Here is a 24,944-nt window from a genome sequence, read left to right on the forward strand (position 1 = left end):
GAGGCTACTGCATACGACACCATTCAAGGAATTTGGTGACACTGTCAAACAAAGTGCAACTTTCGTCATCCCAAAATTAGGTTAAATCTGATATTAGCGCTTCGTTTGTGTAGGAGTGAACTATCAAAAATTAAAAAAAACTGAATGGAATAATTCAATAGCGGGGGAGAGGAAAATGAATTCGATCGTAATTCAAGGAAGAATATATTAAGTTTTGAACCCTTCTGGACTGCAATTAGGCTTAAATCTCAATGCTAGAAGGAATTTTGGAAAGCAGGTAGAAGATGACAAATTAGCAAAAACAATATTACTTACGTTCATAGAGATAATTTAATTTGGGTATTTGAAGATTGTAAAGCCTCTAAGTTAACAATTGAGGTATTATTAGGAAAGTCTATCAAAAAAACCTTTACAAATGTGGAATTGTATAATACGAGACAATTTATTTTTAGTATAAAGATACCACAATTATTTTTATCCATTGGGTATAAAATACAATAGATAAAAATATGTCACAATATTTAAAAATTTTTACTTCGATCGATGTACCTAATCAATAACACATTCTTTGATTTTAAATCTAACAATAAAAAATAATTATGACCACCTTATATAAAAATAGATAATCTCAATGTGTATAATTCCAAAGTATAATATACGTAAAATGTGAGAAATGAGTTTCTACAAGAGCATGTATCAACTTTACTTGATTAATCCCCCGGCATCCTTTAGACTTTTGCTCATATTAACTCCCATCAATCAAATGTTGCATCCATGCATTCCAAAAGTCCGTAAACTTTTCATACAAAAAGACAAAATCGATGTACGAAGTGATATCTTTTATGATACGCCAAATATAGACGCTTGTATAAATTTCTACCCTACTTGCTGGGTCAAAGACTTATCGTCCGTGACCATCTTAACCTAATGTGCAAATTAGGGAAACAACATGTTGGTTGCATAAACATACTCCAACTTTAGATGATCAAGTTTATCTTCTTTTTTCTTTTGTTTTTTTTTTTTTTTTGGAAATGATCATCTACCCGTAGTAAGTAGAAATGGTACTCAAGAAGTTACATTGTGGCTCCCCACCACCCTGACCACCGAGCACAGTCCTAAATATTCCAATGATCATATTTATTCATTTAAAAACTCTATATCTACCTTTTTTTTCTAAAGAATTATTATGAATTCTACAATGAAAGAATTCCCCAAAAAAAAAAGTTTATATTAGGTGTCAACCTTAAGATACATCTCGAAAACCCATCATGAAAACTTGTTTCTTCACTAGAAAATCCTACAAGTAATTATCTCGACCTCGATATTGTATGGATATATAAGAAAAAATGAATCTTAAGTACTAAAAGTAATTCTTGTAATATATTATCCAAATTGTCCGTTGTCAAAATTTTAAAGTATTTATAGATCTACAATATTTTTGGAGCTTTCAATTTCACAATAGGGTGAAAAATAAATCTTTAGGCCATTACAAGAGTTTGGACAACGTAGATGCATCTTTTAACGAGATTTTCATGTGCACGTTACCATGATTGTTTAGGTTGACCCCTTATGCAAACCTAAATGATCTGTTCTACAAAAAAATAAATGCACAATATGATCCAGCAGGGTCATGGTGTACACAAGGAATTTAAAGCTGAGGAAATGCTGAAACAAGTGAATCGAAACCAGTAGGTTAATCAGAACGAGCAACTGACACTGGCCGCTTAGGGTGCTTAACCGGATTAACCCCTTTTAACTTAAAAAAAAAAATTCTAAAAATCTAAAAAAATAAAAAATTTATTTGTGATAAGTTTCTAAATATTTTATATGGTTTTAGAAAATATTAAGAAGTATTTTACCATAAATAATCATTATTACATTTTTTTTATATTTTTTTGGATTATTTTTAAAATAGTCTTAGGCATAAATTAAATTTTTAACAACCTATTTTTACTACCTTTTTAATCTCTTTTAGATAATTTTGTTGAATTATACTTTCAATACATTTTTTCGTATTTTTTAAAACTTTTGGATATCTTTTTGGATATTTTTAGCCTCGTCTGTACCTATGCAGATCGAGCCGGTCGCGGACCCGTGTTGCGGTACTTTGGATCCGGTTCCGACTCCGGTTCGTCCAAAGGAGCACTGCATACAGAAAAGCCTAGAGAGCGAGAGAGATGAAAAGAGACGCCTGTTTCGTGTTCCAGTTTCCAGATGCTTTTACTGAAGAAAACCCCCTCTCCCCCCTCCCATCCCTTTTTCAGAAAATTCCATCTCTCTCCCTCTTTCACCAAGTCCTCAATTTTTCCTCGAGAGAGAGAAATGGGTTCTCTTTTTGCTCCTCTTCCCGACGAGTTGACGACCACGATCCTTGCACTATTGCCCGTGGATCACTTATTCAGGCTCAAGAGAGTGAATAAATTATGGGAAGAACTGCTCTCCTCTTTCTATTTCGGTAAGATCCTCTCTCTTTCCCTCTCCTTGCCTTCCCATCCTTCTGTTCTCTTTTTGCGACGCCGTGATCGTTGCAGCTCGATGTTCTACGCCACTGCTTTTGATCTTTCCTCCCCTTTCGTATTAAAAAAAACAGAGTTTCAGCTTAATAATATGTCAAGATTTCGCTGCAGTAATGGCCTTGTTTGCTGCCTGGTCAAAAGCCCTCGTGGAAAATTGAGCTTGAATTTGGGAAATCCTTTATCCCCGAGAAGAATGGCCACTCCCCCAAAGCTTAACCAGAGAGTGGCCACTCCCCCATATCTTAAACAGAGAAAAATGGTCACTCTCCCAAAGCATTATTTGGAACTAGTGAGTTTTGGGTTTCATTTCAACCCCATTAGAAAGAATTTCATGATTTTAGCAAATTTTGAATATCCACGTGATGAAACTGCTTTTTGGGTATTCGATTCGGTGTTTGGAAGCTGGAGGTTGCTTGAAAATCAGCCTGAAATTCAATATAAAAACTGGAAGATATCGGATTGTGTTGAGAACAAGTTCTATGTATTTTGTCCAATTATGTGCTATCTAGAAATCTTTGATGTGGAAAGGGAAGAATGGGTTGGTAAGTATCTTCCAAATCTCGATAAGCTAACCCCAATAATGCAAGAGTGGAATGGTAAGCTTTCTCTAGCACATGTAACTGGAGATTTGCAGGCCCATATTTGGGTTTTAGATGAAGCCAAAGATTGGGTGGAGGTGTTCAGACAAGATTTGGGGGAAATGGGGCTTAAAGATCAAGCTATATATGCAAGATTCTTGCTTGGGGGAACATTCTTTCTAAGTGGGAATGATAAGTATGTGACAATTGATGTAGAGACTGGATGCTCAAAAGTGATTCCAGATCATCGTGCCGGGCTTGATTTCAACTTTGTAAGGTACCAACCCACTCTTTGCACTTTCAAGAAGCCGAGCCGGAGAAGAAAGTTGAAGAACAAAGAGAAAACACACTAGTGGTGGATTTTCATTTGTGCTATCTTCTTGTACATAGTTTTTCCCTTGTGCTCTCTGTTTTGTTCTGGTTCATGGTATTTTCTTTTTTTTTTTCTTTGCTTTATTTCTATGATATTGGCCTTTGGGTAAGGCCATAAAAGGAAAGGACCAGCAAGCCTGGGCAATGCTGAGTTTACTAAAGATTGAAAGAAAAATGTATGTTGGATATCAGTTCAGAATTATTAATGTAGACATAACAACATAAATAAAATTTCATCAACTGTTACAGTACTCTGTAATATGTCAAATGGTGTCACAGTGAAGATTATGGCAATCTTTATGGGACAAGATTAGCATTCAATATTATAAATCGATTGAAAATAGACTTGTGCATGAGTTTTCTCTCATTAGATCTAACCTGATGATATAAGTATGGATAGAAATGAGTTTCTCATGTGAATCTATTTGAATCATGCCTTGTTCTTGGATGGTTTTTATTGTATTTAGTTTCATTTTCAAAGAGAAGCATTGAAGTGCTATGTAGTTCGAAACTCTTTTTTGTTTACAAGTCCAAACTTTTTCCTTCCCATTCATTCCTTTCACTCTCTCATTCAAATCTCCAATGGTTAAAATGTAGCTATGTTCTATGTGTTTTATGTTAATCCACCAATCCCACAGCTCTCAGAAAAACAGAGTTCCAGCCAGAGTACATGACAATCTTTCTAGACAGTAATGGCATTGTGTGGTGCAATTACCGCATGAAACATTATATTCCAATTTAGGTGCGGATGATCAACCCGCCAAAAGTTAGTACTGGAATTCTTATATTCGGGTTTCTATGTCATCTTATTCACAATTTTGAAATCTTGCCAAATTCTCATACCCTCCAAAACAGCATTTTCGACCTCTGATTGATCAATTTAGAGTTGAAGGTTACTAAAATATCAGCCAAATATTATATAGAAGTATTGTGTAAATTTACATGTTTCAATAGCATGTTTTCTTCAAAGGGCCCAACCACCTTGGCGGGCATTGTGTGGGGAGAAAGAAAAGGGGAGGGGTAGGAGTTTCAAATTCCCAACCTATTTATTCATCTAGTAACATATGGAATTTCAGGATGTGAAGTTTGTAGAACCTATTTACAAAATCAAAAGTTGGATTTAGTAAGCCAAAGCTAAGGGGTAGATATGTATGGCAAGATTGATGAGGGATCCTATCTTTAGAGGAATTGTAAGGTAGATATGTTGACTATTGGGTATTGTGGTAATTAATGATTGTTGGGTAGTCAAACCGTCAGAACCACCCAGTTAAGGGTTACATCTCTCTACATATTAGTTACTTCCTCACTCTTCAAGGTGGCATTTGATAACTTTCTTTGCAGTTTTTCTGAAAAATCCTTTGGTGCTGACTTTTTTGGATTATGGGAGGAAGATGAAAATTGGTAGCCCGAAAGCTGAGAACCCTGTTTGATAAATTGTGATGCTGGTATTTCGACTTGTTTGGTATGAGGAAAGTTAGAAACTTGCCATCTTACCTGTTCATTATGTATTTAAGTGATTGGGTTTGCAAAATGCATATTTTGAATAAAATTTTATTGCTACAACCCATCTAATGCAGTTTGTATAAAATGTATGGTTGAGATTGAAATTTATTCTTATAGCTATGTAACTTAAGAGTGAAGAATATCCATCAACAATTGCAATTGCAATCACATCAGAACACTAGAAAAGATAAGTACATATCCATATCAAAAGTACCACGACCATCTTATAAAATATTATAAAAAAGACATATGGAACATCAGGCGATAGAGAGTAATACAAAGGGAAAAAGAATGGCTATTAATCCTACAGAAGGTATTAGCAAACTAACATAAATCCAATTGATACAAGAAAGATATGTGTTTCAATCAAGAAATCACAATCATTTAAAATCAAATAACAACTAAATGAATCAAACATGAAGTCTAGTTTCTGCCAATAACTAGTAAACTTTCAGCCAAGCTCATGAAACAGAACTTTGTGCACAAAGTACATACTTTGAACAAGCAGAGGAAAATAACCAGCTCCACTATCAGGTTAAAAAATGAGGTAGACAATGACCCTCCAAAATATTCACTAATGAAGACCTTTTCATTATATCCGCCTAATGGAGGCGGCAAACAATACGATTCACACAGCGTTTGATAAGTGGACATAGGGCTGCCAATGGGCCGGGACGCATGGTAAATCCCAAAACTACTTTGGCCCAGCCCGACCTGGCTTACTACTAACTAGAAGAGTTTGAAGGGTGAAGATACAAATAAAATAAACAAATAGAAAAATTATAAATAAATAAATAAATAAAACAGAGCTGGGGGTCTTCTAAACAAGTCGGGCCGGGCTTTTTTTTGGGACGGGCTTAACGGGCCAGGACAAAAAAAAATTCAAGCATACTGGGGCGAGCGGGCCTTATGGTAAATTTTTGGGCTTTTGGTCCGGCCTGTTAAAGGCCCAACCTGGCCCAGTGACAAGCTTTTTGGCCCAGCCGGGACCGTTGGCAGCCCTAATTTTTACTGTGGACACATCCACCTATAAAATCAGTAATTGATGGATTAATTTTTGGTTCTCAATACCACACTCTAAAGTCTATCCCGTGTTCCACCATTTCTACATCAAATCTCTAAATTCAAACCAGAGAGGGACGTTAAACACAGACACAAAATGGGAAAACCATCTGGGTTTCTTTTCATACCCCATCAAAATACATGAATTAGAAAAGAGCACTTACATGTAAAAAGGAATATGATGCACCATATTCAGCTGGTTTCTTGTAATGTGAACAAAGTTCTAAAGCAGAGCACGTTATTGGACAATATAAATACAAATAAGAAAAATCTTAACTTTTCATCAAATTAAAGAGAGAAATGGCAGCAATTTATTCATGAGATGGGAAAAAATGGACTCTAGAAAATACTTAACATTACAAAAAAGAATATAAAAGAAGGCAGAAAGGGCTAGAAAAAGCACCATCAGTTGAACATGAATGAATAGGTTAAATTTCCAGCTATAAATACTTATCTCTCTAGAAATAATTTCCGACAATATTATTTTCTCTTTTTAAAAATAAAAGACATCTCTAATGCATTGAAGGTTCACTATTTTAGTACATTAGATAGCTAAGACATCATGTGATTGAGAGTTTCGACACTCATTCAAGATAATTTATTGAAGCCCCTTTGCAGGATGTGATATTTGAGGGTTCGTCAATAGGATCTTTGTAGTTCTTTTTATTAATTTTCTTTAGTAAATTTGAGCGTGTTTTTATGGTGAGTGCTTAAGATATTTTTTTGGGACGTATACTATTCTCCTGAGGGAGCATAGTTTATTTCTCTTTCTAACACTTAGATTTCATCGTCTAAAAATCGGAGGGTCTCTATTCAATCTCAAGACATTTTTTTTTCAAGTACATGGAAGGTACAATTATGAATTTTTTTAGGAAAAAGTTTATAAACAGTTGACACCTTAAAATGTAGAATTAAGATACACCTCTAATATCTTTCTAAAAAGATTGTTTTGATGTTGGAAAAATATTTAATTGATCACCTCGTATGAGATGTATAGATATTAGGAGAAAAAGATATTCAAGTCCTAAAAATGGTACATATTGCAGCATATTATTTGGACCGTCCATTTTCAAGATTTTTATATGCCTATAGATCTGATTGATTTGTATTACTTATGAAGTTTAAAATTTTATAATTAAATATAAAAATAGATTCTCACACCATCTTAATAATTTTTTGCACCAAAATTATATTTCAAGATAAAGTTTGAAGGTACACCTTTATTCGATTGTTAAAGGTGCAACCTTATACGTACGAGATTGTTTTATTTATTGAAGTTAATCTATGGGTTGAAGAGGTTACTCTTAGGGTCCTAAAATTAATTCTAGATAGAGTAAATGGACATTCTACTCCCCTAGGAGTCATATATCATCCTAGAATTAATTCTAGATAGAGTAAATGGACATTCTACTCCCCTAGGAGTCATGTATATTTCAATACATTTTTTTGTAAGTACTTAAGATTGTGGAGTTTTCATTTTCATTTCTTTATATATATATATATATATATATATATATATATATATATATATATATATATATATATATATATATATAAAGAAAAAGCTAACACACACCGACAACTATAATGAATAGTAATATAAGTGGAATCACAACCGTCAGATCTTTATCGAGTAGTTCAAAATAATATCATTATTTTAATTTTAATTTTTTTTATAAATTTGATTAATATGAAATTTTGGATGTATATACCTAACACTATTGCGCACCATATAAAATATTTATTTTTAATAATTTAAAATGACCAAATTACCCCCATCATTTTCAAGGGTATTTCGATCATTTTAGATTTTGAGAAATATTATATATATTTTTTAATTTTGCGCCTTATTTTTTAGCACACATGTCTAAAATTCATTATGATCCGATTTCTAGTAAATGTATTAAAATTCATGTAGTGATATGCATTCTGAACCACATGATGAAGATCTGACGGTTGGAATTCCACCTATATTACTATTCATTATAGTTGTCAAAGGCTCACTTATATATATATATATATATATATATATATATTCGAGTCGACCACTTATACTTGGCAATATTGTGAAAGAAAGACCTATGTGATCTTTTGCCGAGGAAATACAATTTTTTTTTGTTATAAAAAATAATCCCCTTATAATTTTGGCAAAAAGATCACTCACAGAAGGTCATATTACAAACAATACAAATTCCAAAAAAACATAAATAACACATCAATCATATAAATCTCAACTACTTGATGTCATTCATACAACCTAATATTGTGCTTGAGAATATAAAATAAAAGAATAAACAAATAAAAGAAAAGATGCTAGAGATTACCTCAACCAGGTTTTTTACACCCCACACCGAGTCACCACATCCAATGGTACGGGATCTGTAGTCTAGCTTCAATCTCAAACCGGGATAGCTGATTTTGGCCAAATTATGTAACCACCCTTAAAATCTCTACTAAATCTTAACCCCCAAAACTAACTTAGGCTTCCCTCTAATTTTTCCAACCCGTGGTTTCTTCTTAGCTCTAAAAAGGAGAGAAAGAGTACTACCTAAGGTTTTGGTGGCTCTAGAGAGGAGAGAGAGAGAGTATTACTTAGGGTTTTGGTGAGAGAAAGTTAGAGAGAGAAATATGGAAAGAGAGTGGGGCGTACTCTTCTAGGAGAGAGAGAGATTGTGTATAGAGATTGGGGGGAGAGCACCCCTATTTATAGTGGATATTTAGGTTTAGGGTTTTTTAGGGTTTTTCCATAGTTTGTCTCTTTCATGAGATTGAATCTAGACCGTTAATCAAGGTGGCTTGTAGGGTGAGAGATCGGAGCCATCAAATCCATAGATGGATCATCAACATTATGAAAGGTGTTTTGACCATTATCCCTCTTTCCTTAAACCATTTTCCCATCAACATATTTAAATAAAATAAATATTATGCATTCCATAAAATTGCATGATCCATATCACATATTCCATAAGGATATGTCAATAATTCTCAAGCAAATAAATACTACCAAATAAAATAAGGTCAATATTTTCCTTCCAAGATTTGACCACATGCCACAAATCAAATTATTATATTTAATAAACTTGAACACAAAGCAACAAGAGAATCCAAGGGGTGGGGCATGCCACCCCTTTGTGGCACACGTGGGCCCCCACCCACATGCCACATGGTGGGCCCATGTGCACTTTGGGTCCCCCATGGAATTTTATAAATAATTTTAAAATTAAACAATTTAATATATGAATTGTTACAATCTTATCAAATCAATAACTGTATATTTATAAGTCCAAAAAACATAAATAAAATATTTAGAGATTCATAAAAATTCAAATAATAAAACTAAAAATATTTCAATAATAAAATGAACACAATTAAATTAATATAATGAGAAAATGATCAATATGGTTTTAGGAATTCAATCTGTAATAATGAGGTACTTCACATTCAACTGTAGATTACAGACCACACTAGCTTTATCGAACCGATCCAGTATTTCCCATGATTTACAGTCCAAGCAGTGGCTCATTAGAGAGTCACCAAAGTCAGGTCGATGAATCAAGGAGTCGCAATCCCAGTCTGTGGATTATAGGTCCTCCCCTAGAGACGAGTCAAGGTCACCACGACCTGATGCGAGCACAGCTCTATGGTGCATAGGGGTATCTCTCGCACATGCATACGCTTCACCCAAAGGTGGATATCTCGCATTCCCGAACGATCTATCGATATACATGCCATGTGATGGAATATGAATGAAGTTTTGGCCCTCATCTCAGTAGGCCTACCATCACACACAAGGGTCACACAATCCCTCAGCTCACTCATCTAGGCATAAGCTTCGACCTCATTAACGGCTAACTCAAAACCCTTATCGGTTTAATCCTTTATGCTCAGCTACCTTGGGTTTTCCAACCGACTCGCCTAGATCGATAAGCATAGTCCGGCATAAGCAAACACAATTTACTTAGTATGGTCCTCGAGAGATCACACTCACACTAAGTTTATGTTTCACTATAATAAAAGTGTTTCAGACTTTCAATACATACTCATCAATCCTTTAAAGGCCACATCAACCCAACATATTGCACAATCGTATCCACTAGATCAAACTAAATAGCCAAAATTGACTTGAATATCCCTATATATATATATATATATATATATATATATATATATTCGAGCCGACCACTTGTACTTGGCAATATTTAATAAAAGGTAGCTTTTGCTTAGATGAGGTCGGGAGTCCCTTGATAATTGAATTGGTACTCAAATTAGTTTGGAGTTTGATCTACTTTTTGAAATTAGAGGAATGTTGATAGATATGTGTTTTGTAAGAAGCATATCTTTTTCAATCTTATGATGAAATCTTTACACTGGGTTCCCAATATTTTTGGTTTGAATTTTATGCACGAATTCCTCGGGCAAATAAATGTGTTGTCCTCCAATTGCTGCAAATTAATGCTCTACCTTCTAAGTTTTGCTTTCAGTTGAGTGAAAATTTATCAATAGTTTATGTCCTAAGCTTATGGCGTTTGCATTTATGCCCTACGAATGCAAATTCTATCAATAGTTTTTGTCCTTATGGCCTTTGTATTTATGCACTATGTACGGCCAATTCGTTGATTTTGTGCTTGCAAAGATCTTTCAGACGTACGCAAGGTCACAAATATATCAAAGAGATATCAATGAATAGCTTGTTAGTTTTGTCAAAATGGTGTTTCAAAATATTGAGGCAGAGAGTGCCCTGCAGATTTGACCACTTCTTCTTCAATGGGAAACTTTTCAATACAAGATGGCTCGTCTTGATGACCACTTTGCAACTCTTACAATAGAAGATGATTTGAGCAGGTGATTTTACCAACGAGCGTGGACTGACCTTGTTTCGAAAGGTCTTTACTTGCTCTAAGCCGACACCGGGTATGGACTCAACTGTCACACAATATTTTAAACCCAGCTCACGTATTGTTTTAATGGGCGAACAACCCAACCCTTGGAACATACTACCACCCTAGGTGACGAAGAGCCGACATTGAGGTGCCAAGCCCGTCTATGTGAACTCTTGAGGAAAATCAACCTGTTCTCCCTACTTTTATCTGTTGAGCGACAGCCCTTTCACTCGGCACCATCCGACCACTAAGGATGACTTTTGTCCCTGCTCCATGGGTGGGTCTTGCAGTCAAGCTCCCTTCTGCCTTTGCACTCGATAGCCAATCTCCATCCGGCCCGAGAAAACCTTTACATGCCTCCGTTATCTTTTGGAGGCCTCAGCCCCATACTTCTTTATCACTCCACGTTTTTAGTTTGAGAGTATATTTATTTCTTTAAGAAATTGCATATTTTATTTCTTTAAGAATTCTCAATTGCTTCACAAATTATGCCTTGAGCTTCACAACTTATGCCTTGCTATATTTAAATATGTTACCAAAAATCTGTTAATGACTGCAACGTCTTTATGAAATACTTAGGCAGTAGCCTGAGAATATGTGAATTTTTTGAAATAGAAAGTCGTATGACTCGGGCCATTAGTAAACTGCCAATATTCAATAGCAGCAAGACATATTTCTTTTTCAATATAGTAACACATTTGATCTAGCGAACTGCAATTCCAAAAAAAAAATTTGTTTGATTTTCCAAGCTCTTCAATTTCAAACACTTTAACATTCAAATATTCCTTGACCCTTGCCTGTGTTTCCATTACACCCATTAAAATCCATTGTAATGCCATTTATTGAATATGTAATAGATAAAAATATAATGTGCATCAATTGTAACATCTGTATAGCCATAAATTCTTTAAATAATGCAACAGAATAATGTGTATCAATTGTAACCTAATTTTTGAAATAACAGCGCTTAATAAAACATACTAGTAGACCAAGATTCGTATAACCGATCTTAGTTAGTTCAGAAAAGACTTTGACGATGATGATGTTTGTAAACATTAGTCCCTTGTTTCATTTCTCTTTTGTGAGCGCTACTTAATTTCAATAAAATCGTGATCTATTGAAAACAAATGTTCGTTACAATTTTATTTGTTAGGAAAGTAATTATTATTTAATTCTTCCATATGAGAACCATTATAACAGCCGTTGCCCTTATATTATGGTGATGGCATTGTCTGCGATACTCAAATTTTGAATCTTCCTCCCATCATTTAAATTAGAAAGAAAATTTCCATCTTCCTGAAACTTTGATGGGGTTTGGCTGAATATCCAATCTTCAAATTTATAAAATGGAGTCATTTTTACCAACCTCTAAGTAGATGAGGAGATAAAAGGGAATAGGTTTCTGTGGTGATCAGAGAATTTTCATTTGTGGATCGCGCTCCCAGAATTCAGGATTTGAGGACCTTATGGTTTAGTGAACAAGATCCACAAATCTATAAGTGGGGATCGATATCCCGGTGCTCATCGGATCAAGAGTCCAAATAAAGGGAGCAAAATCCCACGGAAAACAAAAAAATGTGTACCAGGCGAGATCTTGGCTTCGAATCACAGGATCTGGATTCTAGAGCTGGAACGACTCCCTATAGGGGCGCTCCCCGTAACTATGGTACAAATCATCTTTCTCTCTACAGGAAACAATAGTGATACTGTTTTTCTCCTAAAAATAGCGAGGTGGACGAAACATTGAAATACAATGTAGGGAATTAGCAGTTCACTAAGATTTTATAGAATTTAAGGACATATAAAACATTTGATAATGTAAAGTATCAATTAACATAAACATTACCTGCACTAGCATTGGAGAGAGAAGGGTTGATTTTATAATTCTTGGACAGGGTTAGAGACAAGAAAATTTGATGGCTCCCTAGACAGGGAACTCGAGCCCTGAAATTTACAGCCTCAACACCGCCACATTACACCTCAGGTTGCCGATGTCGGATTAAAAGCAAGGATCCAACATCGGGGATTTTAATTGTCAAAACCATTTATCTTTTGTACATGGAGATCACCATCATTCTTGTTCTTTAAATTTCAATGGGCGATTATAAGAGTGTCATTGAAAAGATACAAATTTCTCATAAGAAATTCTCGAACTTTGTGACTCACTCCAAGCCGTCAAATTTGATATCCAATGAGTCGGAATGATTGTGACACCTATTCTATTATTCTATTACATTAAGATTTTGCCATTCTACTCAACAAGTATGCCTGCGCCGGTGGCCTTATCACGGGCAGTGCACCTTTTCACACATTTTTTCCTATATTTTGTTTATAAATTTTTCTCAATTTTATCTTTTTCTTTTTACATCAGCCCAACAGAAAATTAAATAAATTAATCGCTTCGCAATTATTTGAGCGCTCAAAATGCCCTCGATTTTGACAAGAACTATCAAGTCTACATTTCCAAACAATTTTGAAATTTTGTTTAAAAAACCCAAAATAGATGTAAAGGAATAAGAGCATTTTATTGGAAAGTCTTTCTTGTGACAAAATTATTGGGAGAATTAATAAATAAAAGTTTGAATAAAAAAAAACATAATTTTCACACGACAAAAATGTGGAAAATAAATACGCTTTTTTCTGCTTACAAAATTATTGAAATCTTGAAAATTGAGAGGCAAAAAATGCATTACAAGACATACTATTTCCAAAACTTGAAATCTATTTTTTTTCTCATATCCATGCATCTTGAGGTCGAGATGATCTTTACTAAAAATAAATAGCTTGGTACACAACAAAACTATTTTCTTATGAAGTCATAATCATAAAATCACATAAATATAACCATAAAATGTGGAATTGGGCTGCTGGGACTGTGCCATTGATCTGACTGCACTCAAAATCTGCAAATGTTTTCTTTGAACTTTGTGTTAAAAAATTACTCTTCTAGTCTCCCTATTGCACCCATGATGGCTAGGTGTGGTGGTGGGATGTTTTTCTAGGCACTATTTCGTGCTAAAAATAAACTGTGGAGAGAAAGAGAATCGTACACAAATAATTATATTTCAGGACCCGGTCTTCATGAGTACCCCGACTCATACTATTTTCATGCGGGCTCCATTGAACACCCACAATTTGTATTGATTTTGGATCCAAATTTGGAGTGATCCATGATCTACACTATGATGATCATGAATATAAAAAATAAAATTTAACAAAATAAAATTTTAAAACATTTTTATTATAATATTTTCCTATCCACTGGATAGGAATCTTTAATTGTGGATGTTCATCTTAAAGATGGACGTTTGTGATTGTGCTGACTAGTGAGTCCGCTGACTCACAAAACATTTCTTCATATATTTTAATACTCATTATACACATTATACTCTCTCTTAAGACTCTACTCTACTTTTCTCTCTCCCCACTTCTTTTCACCACTCCCACATCACTCACTTTCTTCACTTCTCTTTCACTCACTTTACAACACTCAAACCTTCTCACATCTCACACACTCACTTTACACCATCACTTCTCTTAACTCACTTTACACAATCACACCACTCAAATCACTCATCTCACAAACTTACTTGCTACCTCACCACCACTCACTCTCACTCTCTCATGCCAGCCACTCCTCTCACTCTCTCTTCCTTCACTTTATCAGACCACACTGCACTTCACCACACTGACCCTATTTATAACCCATGCACCATTATAGTCTCCCCCCCTTTTCAACTTCCACACTTATTTTCAATATTTGAAACTTGAAAGCCACCGAAAATATGGTTGACTTTCACAGTGGTATGTGTCATTTTGTATCATTTATTCTAACAAAAATTTTCAAACTTTTTAATGAAAAATGACATCCTTTTAGGCGCCCTATTTCACCTGTGATAGCTAGCGGTGGGACGTGACATTCCTGTACCATTTTTCTGTAAGTTTTTGTGAAACTATAGCACACCTTTAGCTGCGTAATTTCTCACATATGATGGCTAGAGGTGGGTGTGACCTTCTTGTACCAAAAATAAATAGTCATATAGTATACAATCCAATTACTTACGATACTTGAAGGTAGGAACATGATTTCAATATCTAAAGGTGTAACTCATAAGGTTTTGACACTAGGGCCTGAATATTCAGCTTGAAGAAGACTAATAAATCATTGAGGATCACAACACAATCTCGGAAGGAATAAGACTTGGCTTGACATGCCTTAATAAACCATGGGGATCACAAGATTACATATATGGGATAACGTTTGGCTTGAAAAGTCTTATAATAAACCATGTGGATCCCCCTTTAAGCCTTGTTGAAATACTGAGTGCCTTCTGAGATTGAGCATTGAAAATCCAATGGCTGAATTTCTGATCAAATGGAAGTAGAGGGGGAACACGGATCTTATAGTTACATAAATACATATAGATGTATCAATAGGGTAAGGTGTGAAAATATATGATTCAAAATCTGAGTAATGAGAACCTGAAATGCACAAGGGATCAAAAGCATGAGAGAGAGAGAGGACTTAAGTAAGGATGGGAATCACTCTAGAAGCAATGGGCAACAACAAATCTGCACTTTACAATTGTGTAACTACTGATCAGATGGTCTGAAAACGATTTAGGGAAATAATCATTCTAGTTTGAAAATTAACATTTGATCATAATCCCATTGGCACCACCATGTAATGGGCGGTTAAAAATGCTCAATGTTACTCTCATGGGCTAACCATTTAGCAGTTTGAGATTTGATTACACTGGCTCTGTGCTACCAATTTATTCGAAGCAAACATTTTAGGAAATCGCTACAGTGAGATTGTTACCTTTCATACACAAAGATTACAAATGCCCCCAAGCAGTCAAGCATAAAACAGGATAACCAGGGTGTCATATTTCTCTACACAACGTCAACGGAAAATTAAGCACGATCATGTATAAGTGAGTTGATGGTACTATGTAAGAATTATTAATCTCAGCCTACTAACCTTTCTCCAAGCCAGTGACTAGGATTTGAGTTAGACGCATCACCTATCTGGCTGATTACATACACAAACAAGCACCAAAGGATGATGCCAATCCAATTGAAATCACTAGAGATATGATGTGTTTGATCCCCTCAATCTTAGTCTAAGTCTATAGTTGAGATTTACAAAACCAAAGTGTAAGCCAACCGCTGAGATTTAAAATGTACTTAAGCCACCCAGCATCAGTGTAAGTGTGCAGTCGAGATTTGAGACAATTATCTCAATCTCAGTCTAAAGCTACCATTAAGTCTTAAAACTAAAACATCATCAAGTGATGCAATTTGATTGAGGGAAATTACAAGAAAAAGGAAAGTATACATACAAATCAAAGAAGTTGTTGGCTCCCTCTCGAGACTCATCCTACCCTTTGAAAATGTGCTTCCGCTCCCTCCCCCTCTCTCTTTAAAGCCTCTCTTTCTCACCACATTCAAATGAATGGAAAAAATCAACCTAAAAGTTGGCTCTCAACCTCACCTTTATACTTAAAATTCAAAAGAAATTGTCTCCTAGTAAATATATTAGTTTATACTATAACATATTATATGATATTCTAGAATATTATATTATTCATAGAATAATATAATATTCTATATAATATTAGTAATATAATATAATATAATACAATATAATATATATTATTTTAATTTATAATATTATTAGTAAAATATAACATATAACATTAGTAATATTATATAATATAATATATATATTATATTTATAATATAATATAACATATGTTAGTTTATATGTTATATTGTATTATAGTATATCCTTCTACTCTTTAATTTTTTTTTTTATTCTTTCTCTTCTTCCAGCCCACCCCTCCCTAGACCCTGTTTAGGCGGGATCGGGTTATGGCCCTTTCTTCTCTCTCCTCTTTCCCTTTTATCTCATTTATATCACAAAAATAGCCATTCTCTCTCTATTTCTAAAAGGGCTGCCTGGTAATCTCTCATCTTAACGAGTTCCCCTTTCTAAAATATTTATGTATCTTGATGTTTTAAAATGGTTATGCCTAATGCCTCTATATCACTGGTGTTCTCTCTCCTCTCTCCCCTACATGCTCCTCTCCATTCCAACAGTCTTTTCAACTTATATAGGTATTGGATATCCTCCAACTCTCCTACTTTCACACGATAAAAGGAAAGATGATAGTTTTACTATTAGAGCAGATTATATTGGTAGAGGATAACCTCCATTACTTTGCTATTTCCACTCCAGAAAATGGACAGATGATTTTACAGTTTTACTCTGAGAAGAGAGGAAGATATTGTGGTTTTAGGAGCCATGATTTCTCTGTCTATTTATCATGGGGTCAATGACACTGACTCATGTATACAATAACAAGATTCAACTACGAGATGGTCCAAAGGACTTGGTTGGGCATGAGGAGAGTGTATTCTTAGCCAGGTTCTGATGAGGTGGGACTTTCTTTTTTATTGAATATCTAGGTGGAACTTTTTTCAAATAAGTTTTTTTGCCGTAATTTATTTCCTTAAATAGGAAATGTTTTAGGAAAGAGTGGGCTGAATGGATTCGTGATGTAGGCAATGGTCTTTTGTTTTTGTCAAACTTGGGTTTATTCTTGAGAGTGTTCATGTAAACTCTTTTGCATTTATGGTTCGCTTTTCAAAGACTTCTAATTCTGGAATTAAAATTTACTTTGGGGTAAGATGATTGAATGTTGGTTAGAAATTGGGTTTAAGTGGGTTTCTTGAGGTGGATTTTGGGGTTAGTGCAGTTGGGTTAGGGGGTATCCATTAAGAGTTTGTATGTTTATTTGTTGGGCCCATATTCAATGCTCCACAGGAGTCAATTGTTGTTGGGCAAAAGAAATAAATAGGAGAATATTCTTGATCCAAAATACTGGAATCCACTTATGAATCACCAGATAAGTAACTAGAAGAAATAAAAAAGAGTTCTTGAATGCCTAGATCCGACAGTCTACGTCCTTACAGTGTGATTTTGTATAGGCAATTCTAGAGTGCATATTTACTTATTTCTCTTTTCTTAGAGTTCCGTGTTTAGGTTGAGTAGGATACATACCCATATCTTGGTGTCCTAAAAATAATCCAAGCTAGGAGCTTGCCCAAGGGAGAAAATGTACAATTCATTCCCAGAAAAGCATAGAATCTTCTCAGTTACTTATTTGGTTTTTTCTTTGTGATACTTTTGCTTTTGGGAATGGCTAGAAAGTGATAGGTTTCTTAAGATCTTTTATTTTCTTATCTATGTTTATTCATGTCTTTTTGTATATAATCATGTGGTCGCGTTTTCTTTTTTCATGTTACACAGTTTTTTGCAGGCTTGTCCTCAAATGATTTTCATGGTATTGTTCCATCTTGTCTAGTCATTTTTCCTAACCTACATTTATGCGATTTTCAAAAGGGAATAACCAAATACCCATGAGAGATGCATTACTTAACATTTTATACATTTGTAACTGTTCCTAATCAAGATCACGTGTATTTTGATGGCTATTTTGGAATTAAATCAATCAATATGTGTAAAATGTTAAATTGTTGATCTCTTATAAACTATTCCTAATCATGATCATGTGTATTTTGATGGGTATCTCTGAGGCAGGAATCGAATTTGGATTAATAATCTTCTTCCTGTTCAACCTAAAATTCAAAATAAATTATTGTTTACATCAAGCAGACATCAGCTACTTAAGGCAGTAATTATTCAGAAGACATTAAAGTGATAGTCCGTCACTATCATGTTGAAATCTTGATTTTCTATGGTTTGAAGTTCATTGATTCATTTTGAGAACACCATATTTGTTCATGTGAATAGTTGCTTTGTTTTAGCATATTTATATGGTTATATATTTCAGATACAATGTATCCAGAATTTCATATCACATTACTGTTATAATAACATATGTTCATTGGCAAAATATACATAGATTGGATCTATTTTCTCAATAAAATAAAACCTATAATTTTTTTGGGTAGGGAACCGAATATTGTCTTATGAATACACTTGTATTGTAGATATCCTGCTCCATGCAGCCTTGATCTTGCATAAACTTTTTGTATCAAGCTTTTTAGCAGATAGAAGAGGTTTATTGCTCTAAAGTATTAACATGATTAATGATTGATTCAGATTAAGAATGACATCAAAAAATGGCATGGAGACAAAAAAGGTTTTCTGTAGTTTGCATCAACCTCTAGGAAATCACAGTAGTAAGTCAAAGGTCATACTTTTACTTGTTACAACATCTGCATAAAGTATATGCAGCGCTTTTATTTTCTTGCAACATCAACGACTCAATGTTTCAGTTCAAAACGTTTATTGATGGAACAATACCACATCATAGAACAGTTCAGTCACATGAGCCCATTTACCCATTAAGTGCCCCGAGGATGCCCCCATGGACTGCACCTTTACAAGGAAGTGCTTGTTGCCTTGATCTAGTTGAGCACTTTCTTTACCACAGCTCCATTCAAATATTTTGTTCTCTTCAGGAATGGGCTCGTCGTGCTCAAGATGGCAGAGCCGCTACCTACTATACTTGTTAACATGTCAAAAAAAAAAAGATTCTATTGTCTCTTCCTTTTGCAGCATCTTGAGTACAGTTAGGTAATTCTGAACGTGAAAGTCTCAAGCCTTCCATTTTAAGATCCACAATCACATAATTCTATAACTTGAGGTTTCAAGTAAGCCGTTTCACACCTATACAAACATGCAAGTAAGAGACATGATACTATCAACTTTGCAACAGGTTTGGCACCAATAATACATTATAATATTCTATACTAAACCACTAACCAGCAAAGCAGAATGCTATCAGTATTCACAAAACATCGGGATTCTCTCTACCTTATGAAAGTTCCGTGTCCTCAAAAAACTGAAAAAAACTACAGCATGCTATTTAATAACATCTTCTAGTCCATTTAAAGATTTGCAATATCCTCGTTCTGTAAAAGATTAATTGAATTCTACCTTTTATGTTGATCTTATTCTTACAGGAAGCATGTAAGTAATTTTAATTTTATAAAGCTACAGAACCCAAAGCCCAATCCCAACTTCCACTAATCACGTTGATTTGTAGACAAGGCCCAACTTCATTGCAACAGAAAGCATATTATCAAATTAGAAACTTAATACAAGAAATAGCATACCAGACAAAACATAGAAGCTTAACATAAGATAAAACTAGTCTTGATTGCTCTCATCCTGAGAAGGGTCATCATTAGCAGGACTAGAAGTAGAAGATGAAATTACAGTACTTTCTTTAGAAACTTCTTTGTCGGTGGGTTTGGCAAGGGACTTTGATGCCATTCCACTTTGTTCCATGACTGCACGCGATGATTTCTCCTTGGATTTTCTGGCCCTCTCTAAAACCTCCTCCTGCAAGAGTGCACTCAGATTTGTCATAAAAAAGAGGGTGCATATTGTTGCACATCAAATTGAAATAGCATCCAAAACATGCAACCATGTGAGAGGCACCAAGGCATATTTCTTGCTAATAACTTGTTCTACACAGACAAGTGAAATTCCTTTCTTATTTCACAAACTAAAGAATGGCACTGAACTTTCACAAATGACCAAAATCACATGCCATACCATCTTTGAAGGTAACAAACCACATGAATATTTAGCTATTAGGACAGGAGTATGCAACATTGCATTAGTCATCCTTGGAAATTGTTTGGTGAAGAACCAGACACTTCTAGTGGGAGAGCAAATAATGGTGTATAGAATCTCTGAGCCAGTAGCAATAAATAGAGGATGACTCTCTCATTGATATTTGGTGATTTGCGAATGCATACCTAAGAGGCTTCAAAATGTTTTATACAGGCTTCAAAATGTTCCTAATGGTAGTTGTTACAAATGAAGGCCATGTGACAAGAGAAGCAACCTCTTCAACATGTAAGCCAGCTAACTATGGTATCAATTTTGGGAAAATATAAAAGATCCCTACTTTTCGTCTTACTTCTTGTAAGCAGTACAACAAGAATCCACTGTTTTCTTCATGTTATAAAGTGATTGTCTCATTCTTTTTATAATCTATGCTCATCTATTTTTCTTTTCTTTCAATATCAACATTTCAATAAAAAAACATATTCTTTCATTCCCTTTATTGTTCTTTTTCCTGAGTACTTCAGGAGAAGTATTCAAACCTGGGACCTTGTTTTGCAATGTCAGCACCTTAACTAATCAAGCCCAAGGACAAATACATTTTTCCATTTTTTTTATTTTGCTTTTTGATGGCTAAAAATGTCTTCATTATTTGTGTGGTTGAGTTAATACATCACGCTTCCATGAGTCCCATTCTGGCTCTTCTTAGTTTCTTCTACTTATAAGTTATACTTCCTCTGTTTATTTCTATATAACTGCAAGTGGACTTACCACATACCCAAGAAATGCAAATATCATGAAAGAAATCACGTAATAAGTCACAAACCTATAATCTATAACTAGAAACCATATAATAATTTCCAATTCCATAAATTATACCTGGAAGTCCTGCACTTGCTTTTGTTGTTCCGCTTGCCACCGACCAACCACACTCAAGAATTCCCCAACTGTGGACCCAATTCTCTCATTGAGAGTCTCTGCCAAAGCTTTGCCCACGAAAAAAGCATCCAAAACAGCTTTGCTATCACTTTCACCTGCCCAATAAACATTTATCAAGACCTGAAACGTGAGCAACATGGAGCAGATCCATGATCATTCTAATAGGTTCAAAGTATGATTAGAACACTTCAAAAGAAAAGAGGACACAAGTAATGGAAAATCAGGAAATAATGGACAATAGAAGTTTCAATTATAACATCCATCACCCATGATAAACAAATGGGGGAGAAATCGCCTACTGAAGGTAAAGTTATGGCAAAAAAATGGGGTTTTAACAGAGTTGATTTCTTCCTAACCCATTGGAATTCAATTTCTTATCTTCCTCATTGCTTTTTTTGTTTTTCTTTTCAGTTATAATCATTATTTGAATTGAAATCTCTTCCCAATCCTTTTATTCACCAACCATCCTCTCATATTATTAGTCTTCTGCAATTTAATTCCAACTCTTTAAACTATCCATGGACAAAAACCCATTACTCAATTTTTTGGTAATCAAATTTTAGATTGTAGAAGCAGGCAATCAATGATGAGAGCAAATCAAAGAAACCCATAAACCATAACAAGCAAACTTGATAAGCACACAAAAAAAGGCCCCGATAATAAAGATCCAAACCCATGAGCGAGAAAGAATAAATCAACCTAAATAAAAGAAGTTACGTCAATTTCTTCCAAAACAAAAAAGAACCCGACTTTTAAATCAGAGACAAAACAATGGATTGAAAAAAGGAAAAACCCATCTAATCCAAGAAAAGAAAGAAGCAAAAAACTGCTTAGCGAAAAAAACTGAAAGAACCAAAACCCATGTTTTCTAGCAAGACAAAAAAGAAGAAGGAAGCAAAACCCATGTTTTATATCAAGACAAGAAACGTTGGCCATTACCTGGGCTGGGGTTTGGGGTGCTAGAACACTGAATTCGTACGCCAAGATGCAAACAAGGGGAAAGTTTGGAGGAGAGAGAAAGGATTGAGGAGTGAGAGGATCTGAGGGCCCCATATTTCAAAGATGGGGATATTTGGGTAGAGAGAGAAAGTAAGGAGGTCTGGTATGAAAATGAAAATGCCATGGCTTCCATTTCTTTGGTGATCAGTGATGATGGGTATAAATTGAAGAGCGGGTGTTCATATTGGAGTGTTAGAGCATCCCGTCTGTGTGTTTTTGGGCACGTTTGGCAGGCGTCAAATGGAGCGAGGTATTGTCGGGTCGCGTCGCGTCGCGTCGCGTCGCGTTCGTTAGGTGTCAATCAGTCCTTGTGCATTTTTTTCATACTCAATCAGCAGTCGCTGAAATTACTCCCACATCCAATCATTAGAGGGATTTCTTTTTTTTTTGGGTATGGTTTGTATAGACCCGACGCTCTAAACAATGAAATTAGAACCCACCTTCAAATAATGTCCCAAAAATAAGTTTCAATAATGAAAAGTTTTATGATATTCTTCAAGGGAAAAGGTTATGTGACATTCTTAAAGGGAACAAATTTATATAGAGCCGAGGCTCTAAACAACCAAATAAGAGAGTACCTTAATAATTTCACTATAATAGGTTGTTTTGATGCTCAAATTAATCATCTCAACATCAATATGTATGAATATAGGAAAAAAAAATAGATTTTAAGTTTTCAAAATAGTGTATTTTATAACTCATTTTTAGACCATTAGTTTTCAAGATTTTTAGTTTTTATGGACCTGTCGATCTACACTATTTTTGAAGGTTTAAACTTTGTAAATAGAGATGAAAGCACATTTTAGGGAAAATATCTCCATACGCAGTATTTTTAGGTTTTATTTCACAATAGACCTAAGGTTTTAAAAGATATCTTAAAACACAAAATTGTAAATTTTATTTCTTTTAACCCCTTGAGTTAATGTAAACTTGTTTTTTTAGGCCGAAAAAAATCTAAAAAGACATGCTTCTTCTGAAAGCTATTCTCCCAAACTTCTAGAGAGAGAAGGCTTCATGGAGGTGAGAGGTTATAGGGAGGAGAGAAAAGCGTTTGGAGAAACACGGAAGGAGAGGGAGAGTGAGAGACGCAGGAAGAGAGAGAAATATATAAGTTTGGAGTATATAAGTGAAGAGAAATAATCGATTGGGTTTAGAAAGAGCATCTCTTTTTTATATTTGTTTAAGTTAAAAAATAAGTTTAAAGTAGCGAAGGGATTAGAATATATCTTTTAAAACCTTGGGTTTATCAAGAAATAAAACTTAAAAATAAAGGATAAGGAGATATTTTTCCTATATTTTAAGGTTATCACAAAGATTTCTAGTATTGAAACCACATTTCTCGACACTATTTGAAGGTAGGCTCTAATTTGATTGTTTAGAACCTAGGCTCTATGCAAACTACAACTAATCTTAAATTATATTTCCATTTTTATTTATAAACTTTAAAGCTTCAAAAAATAGTGTAAATCAAAGCATATCTATGAAAACTTGAAAATCTTGAAAATTGACCGTCCAAAAATGCATTACAAGATGCACAATTTCTAAACCTTGAAATCCATTTTTTTCTTATGTCCAAACATCTTGATGTCGAGATGATCAATTTGATGATATTTGGGTATCTAAACAACCTCTTCTAGTGAAAGTTGTGAGGTAGACCCTAATTTGATTGTTTAGAGCCTAGCCTCTGTATAAACGTTTCCATTTTTTTGTATATAGCCGGACCCTAAATAATCAAAGTCAAACGAACTTTCAAATAGTGTTGAGAAATGTGGTTTCAATATTGGAAATCTTTATGATAGCCTTAAAATATATTTTTATTTTTAATTATAAAATTTGAAACTTTAAAAATAGTCCAGATCAAGTAGATTTATAAAAGCTTGAAAATCTTGAAAATTAACAATCTAAAAATGCGTTACAAGATGCACTTTTTGCAAAACTTGAAACCATTTTTTCTCCTATCCATGCATCTAGATGTCGAGATGATGAATTTGAGGATATTTGGGCATCAAAACAACATCTTTTAGTGAAATTTTTTGATGTATGCTCTAATTTGATTCTTTAGAGCATTGGTTCTATATAATTTTTTTTAAGTAAAAATATTTCTCGAAAAGTATTTTCACACTATCCAACATGAAGCCCTGGATTTTATAAAATCAAAACAACACATCACCTTAAATTATGTCTAAAAAAGAACTTTTGGGAATGGAAATCTCTATTACAGCTCTAAAATCAATTTTCAACATAGACAATAAAATTTTGAAAAAAAAAAAAAAGGTACAAATCTTGCGGAATTGTGAACACTTATTTTTAGGGTAAAATGGCCGGTCAAGATATTTTTTTACAATATACACTATTTTAAAGCTTTAAACCTTATTTTTTTTCATAGCAATAATATTCAAGCCGAGATGATCGATGTAAAGTTTTTCCGATACTTGAATTGCAAATTTGATGAATTGGTGAGGATTTACTTATTTTGATAAAG

General features: G+C 34.3%; 2 protein-coding genes across 3 annotated transcripts; one reads left to right on the plus strand and one right to left on the minus strand.

Annotated features, from left to right (window-relative positions):
- Positions 1 to 998: 998 nt before the first annotated feature.
- On the plus strand, positions 999 to 3,717 carry LOC110008380 (uncharacterized). Of its 2 annotated transcripts, none has more exons than XM_088872381.1 (2): positions 999 to 2,455; positions 2,591 to 3,717. In XM_088872381.1, exons 1-2 carry the CDS (start codon positions 2,215 to 2,217, stop codon positions 3,445 to 3,447), a joined length of 1,098 nt encoding a protein of 365 aa, XP_088728507.1. In that variant the 5' UTR covers positions 999 to 2,214; the 3' UTR covers positions 3,448 to 3,717. The 2 variants fall into 2 exon arrangements, with proteins under 2 accessions (XP_088728507.1, XP_020530969.1); XM_020675310.2 differs by having other exon boundaries at positions 1,984 to 2,455; positions 2,628 to 3,717.
- Positions 3,718 to 19,987: 16,270 nt separating this feature from the next.
- On the minus strand, positions 19,988 to 22,802 carry LOC18447234 (uncharacterized). Its single transcript, XM_006857335.4, has 3 exons — positions 22,403 to 22,802; positions 21,404 to 21,558; positions 19,988 to 20,293 (listed from the first exon to the last, which is right to left on the minus strand). The coding sequence occupies exons 1-3, from the start codon at positions 22,593 to 22,595 to the stop codon at positions 20,099 to 20,101; spliced, it is 543 nt and encodes a 180-aa protein (XP_006857397.1). The 5' UTR covers positions 22,596 to 22,802; the 3' UTR covers positions 19,988 to 20,098.
- Between the last annotated feature and the right edge of the window lie 2,142 nt (positions 22,803 to 24,944).

Source organism: Amborella trichopoda, chromosome 7 (genome assembly GCF_054954075.1).
Source record: "Amborella trichopoda isolate Santa Cruz 75 chromosome 7, AtrichopodaSantaCruz75HAP2 v2.0, whole genome shotgun sequence".
In the NCBI taxonomy this organism is placed as follows: Eukaryota; Viridiplantae; Streptophyta; class Magnoliopsida; order Amborellales; family Amborellaceae; genus Amborella; species Amborella trichopoda.

What these genes read in the sequence shown, in the direction of transcription:
- LOC110008380 (XM_088872381.1), top strand. Translation starts at nt 2,215, where the DNA reads ATGCTTTTACTGAAGAAAACCCCCTCTCCCCCCTCCCATCCCTTTTTC. An exon ending in GCTCTCCTCTTTCTATTTCG is followed by an intron (nt 2,456 to 2,590) that starts GTAAGATCCTCT and finishes TAAAAAAAACAG; the next exon opens with AGTTTCAGCTTAATAATATG.
- LOC18447234 (XM_006857335.4), bottom strand. Translation starts at nt 22,595, where the DNA reads ATGGAAGCCATGGCATTTTCATTTTCATACCAGACCTCCTTACTTTCT. An exon ending in CACCCCAAACCCCAGCCCAG is followed by an intron (nt 21,559 to 22,402) that starts GTAATGGCCAAC and finishes TTTATTGGGCAG; the next exon opens with GTGAAAGTGATAGCAAAGCT. An exon ending in AGCAAGTGCAGGACTTCCAG is followed by an intron (nt 20,294 to 21,403) that starts GTATAATTTATG and finishes GCACTCTTGCAG; the next exon opens with GAGGAGGTTTTAGAGAGGGC.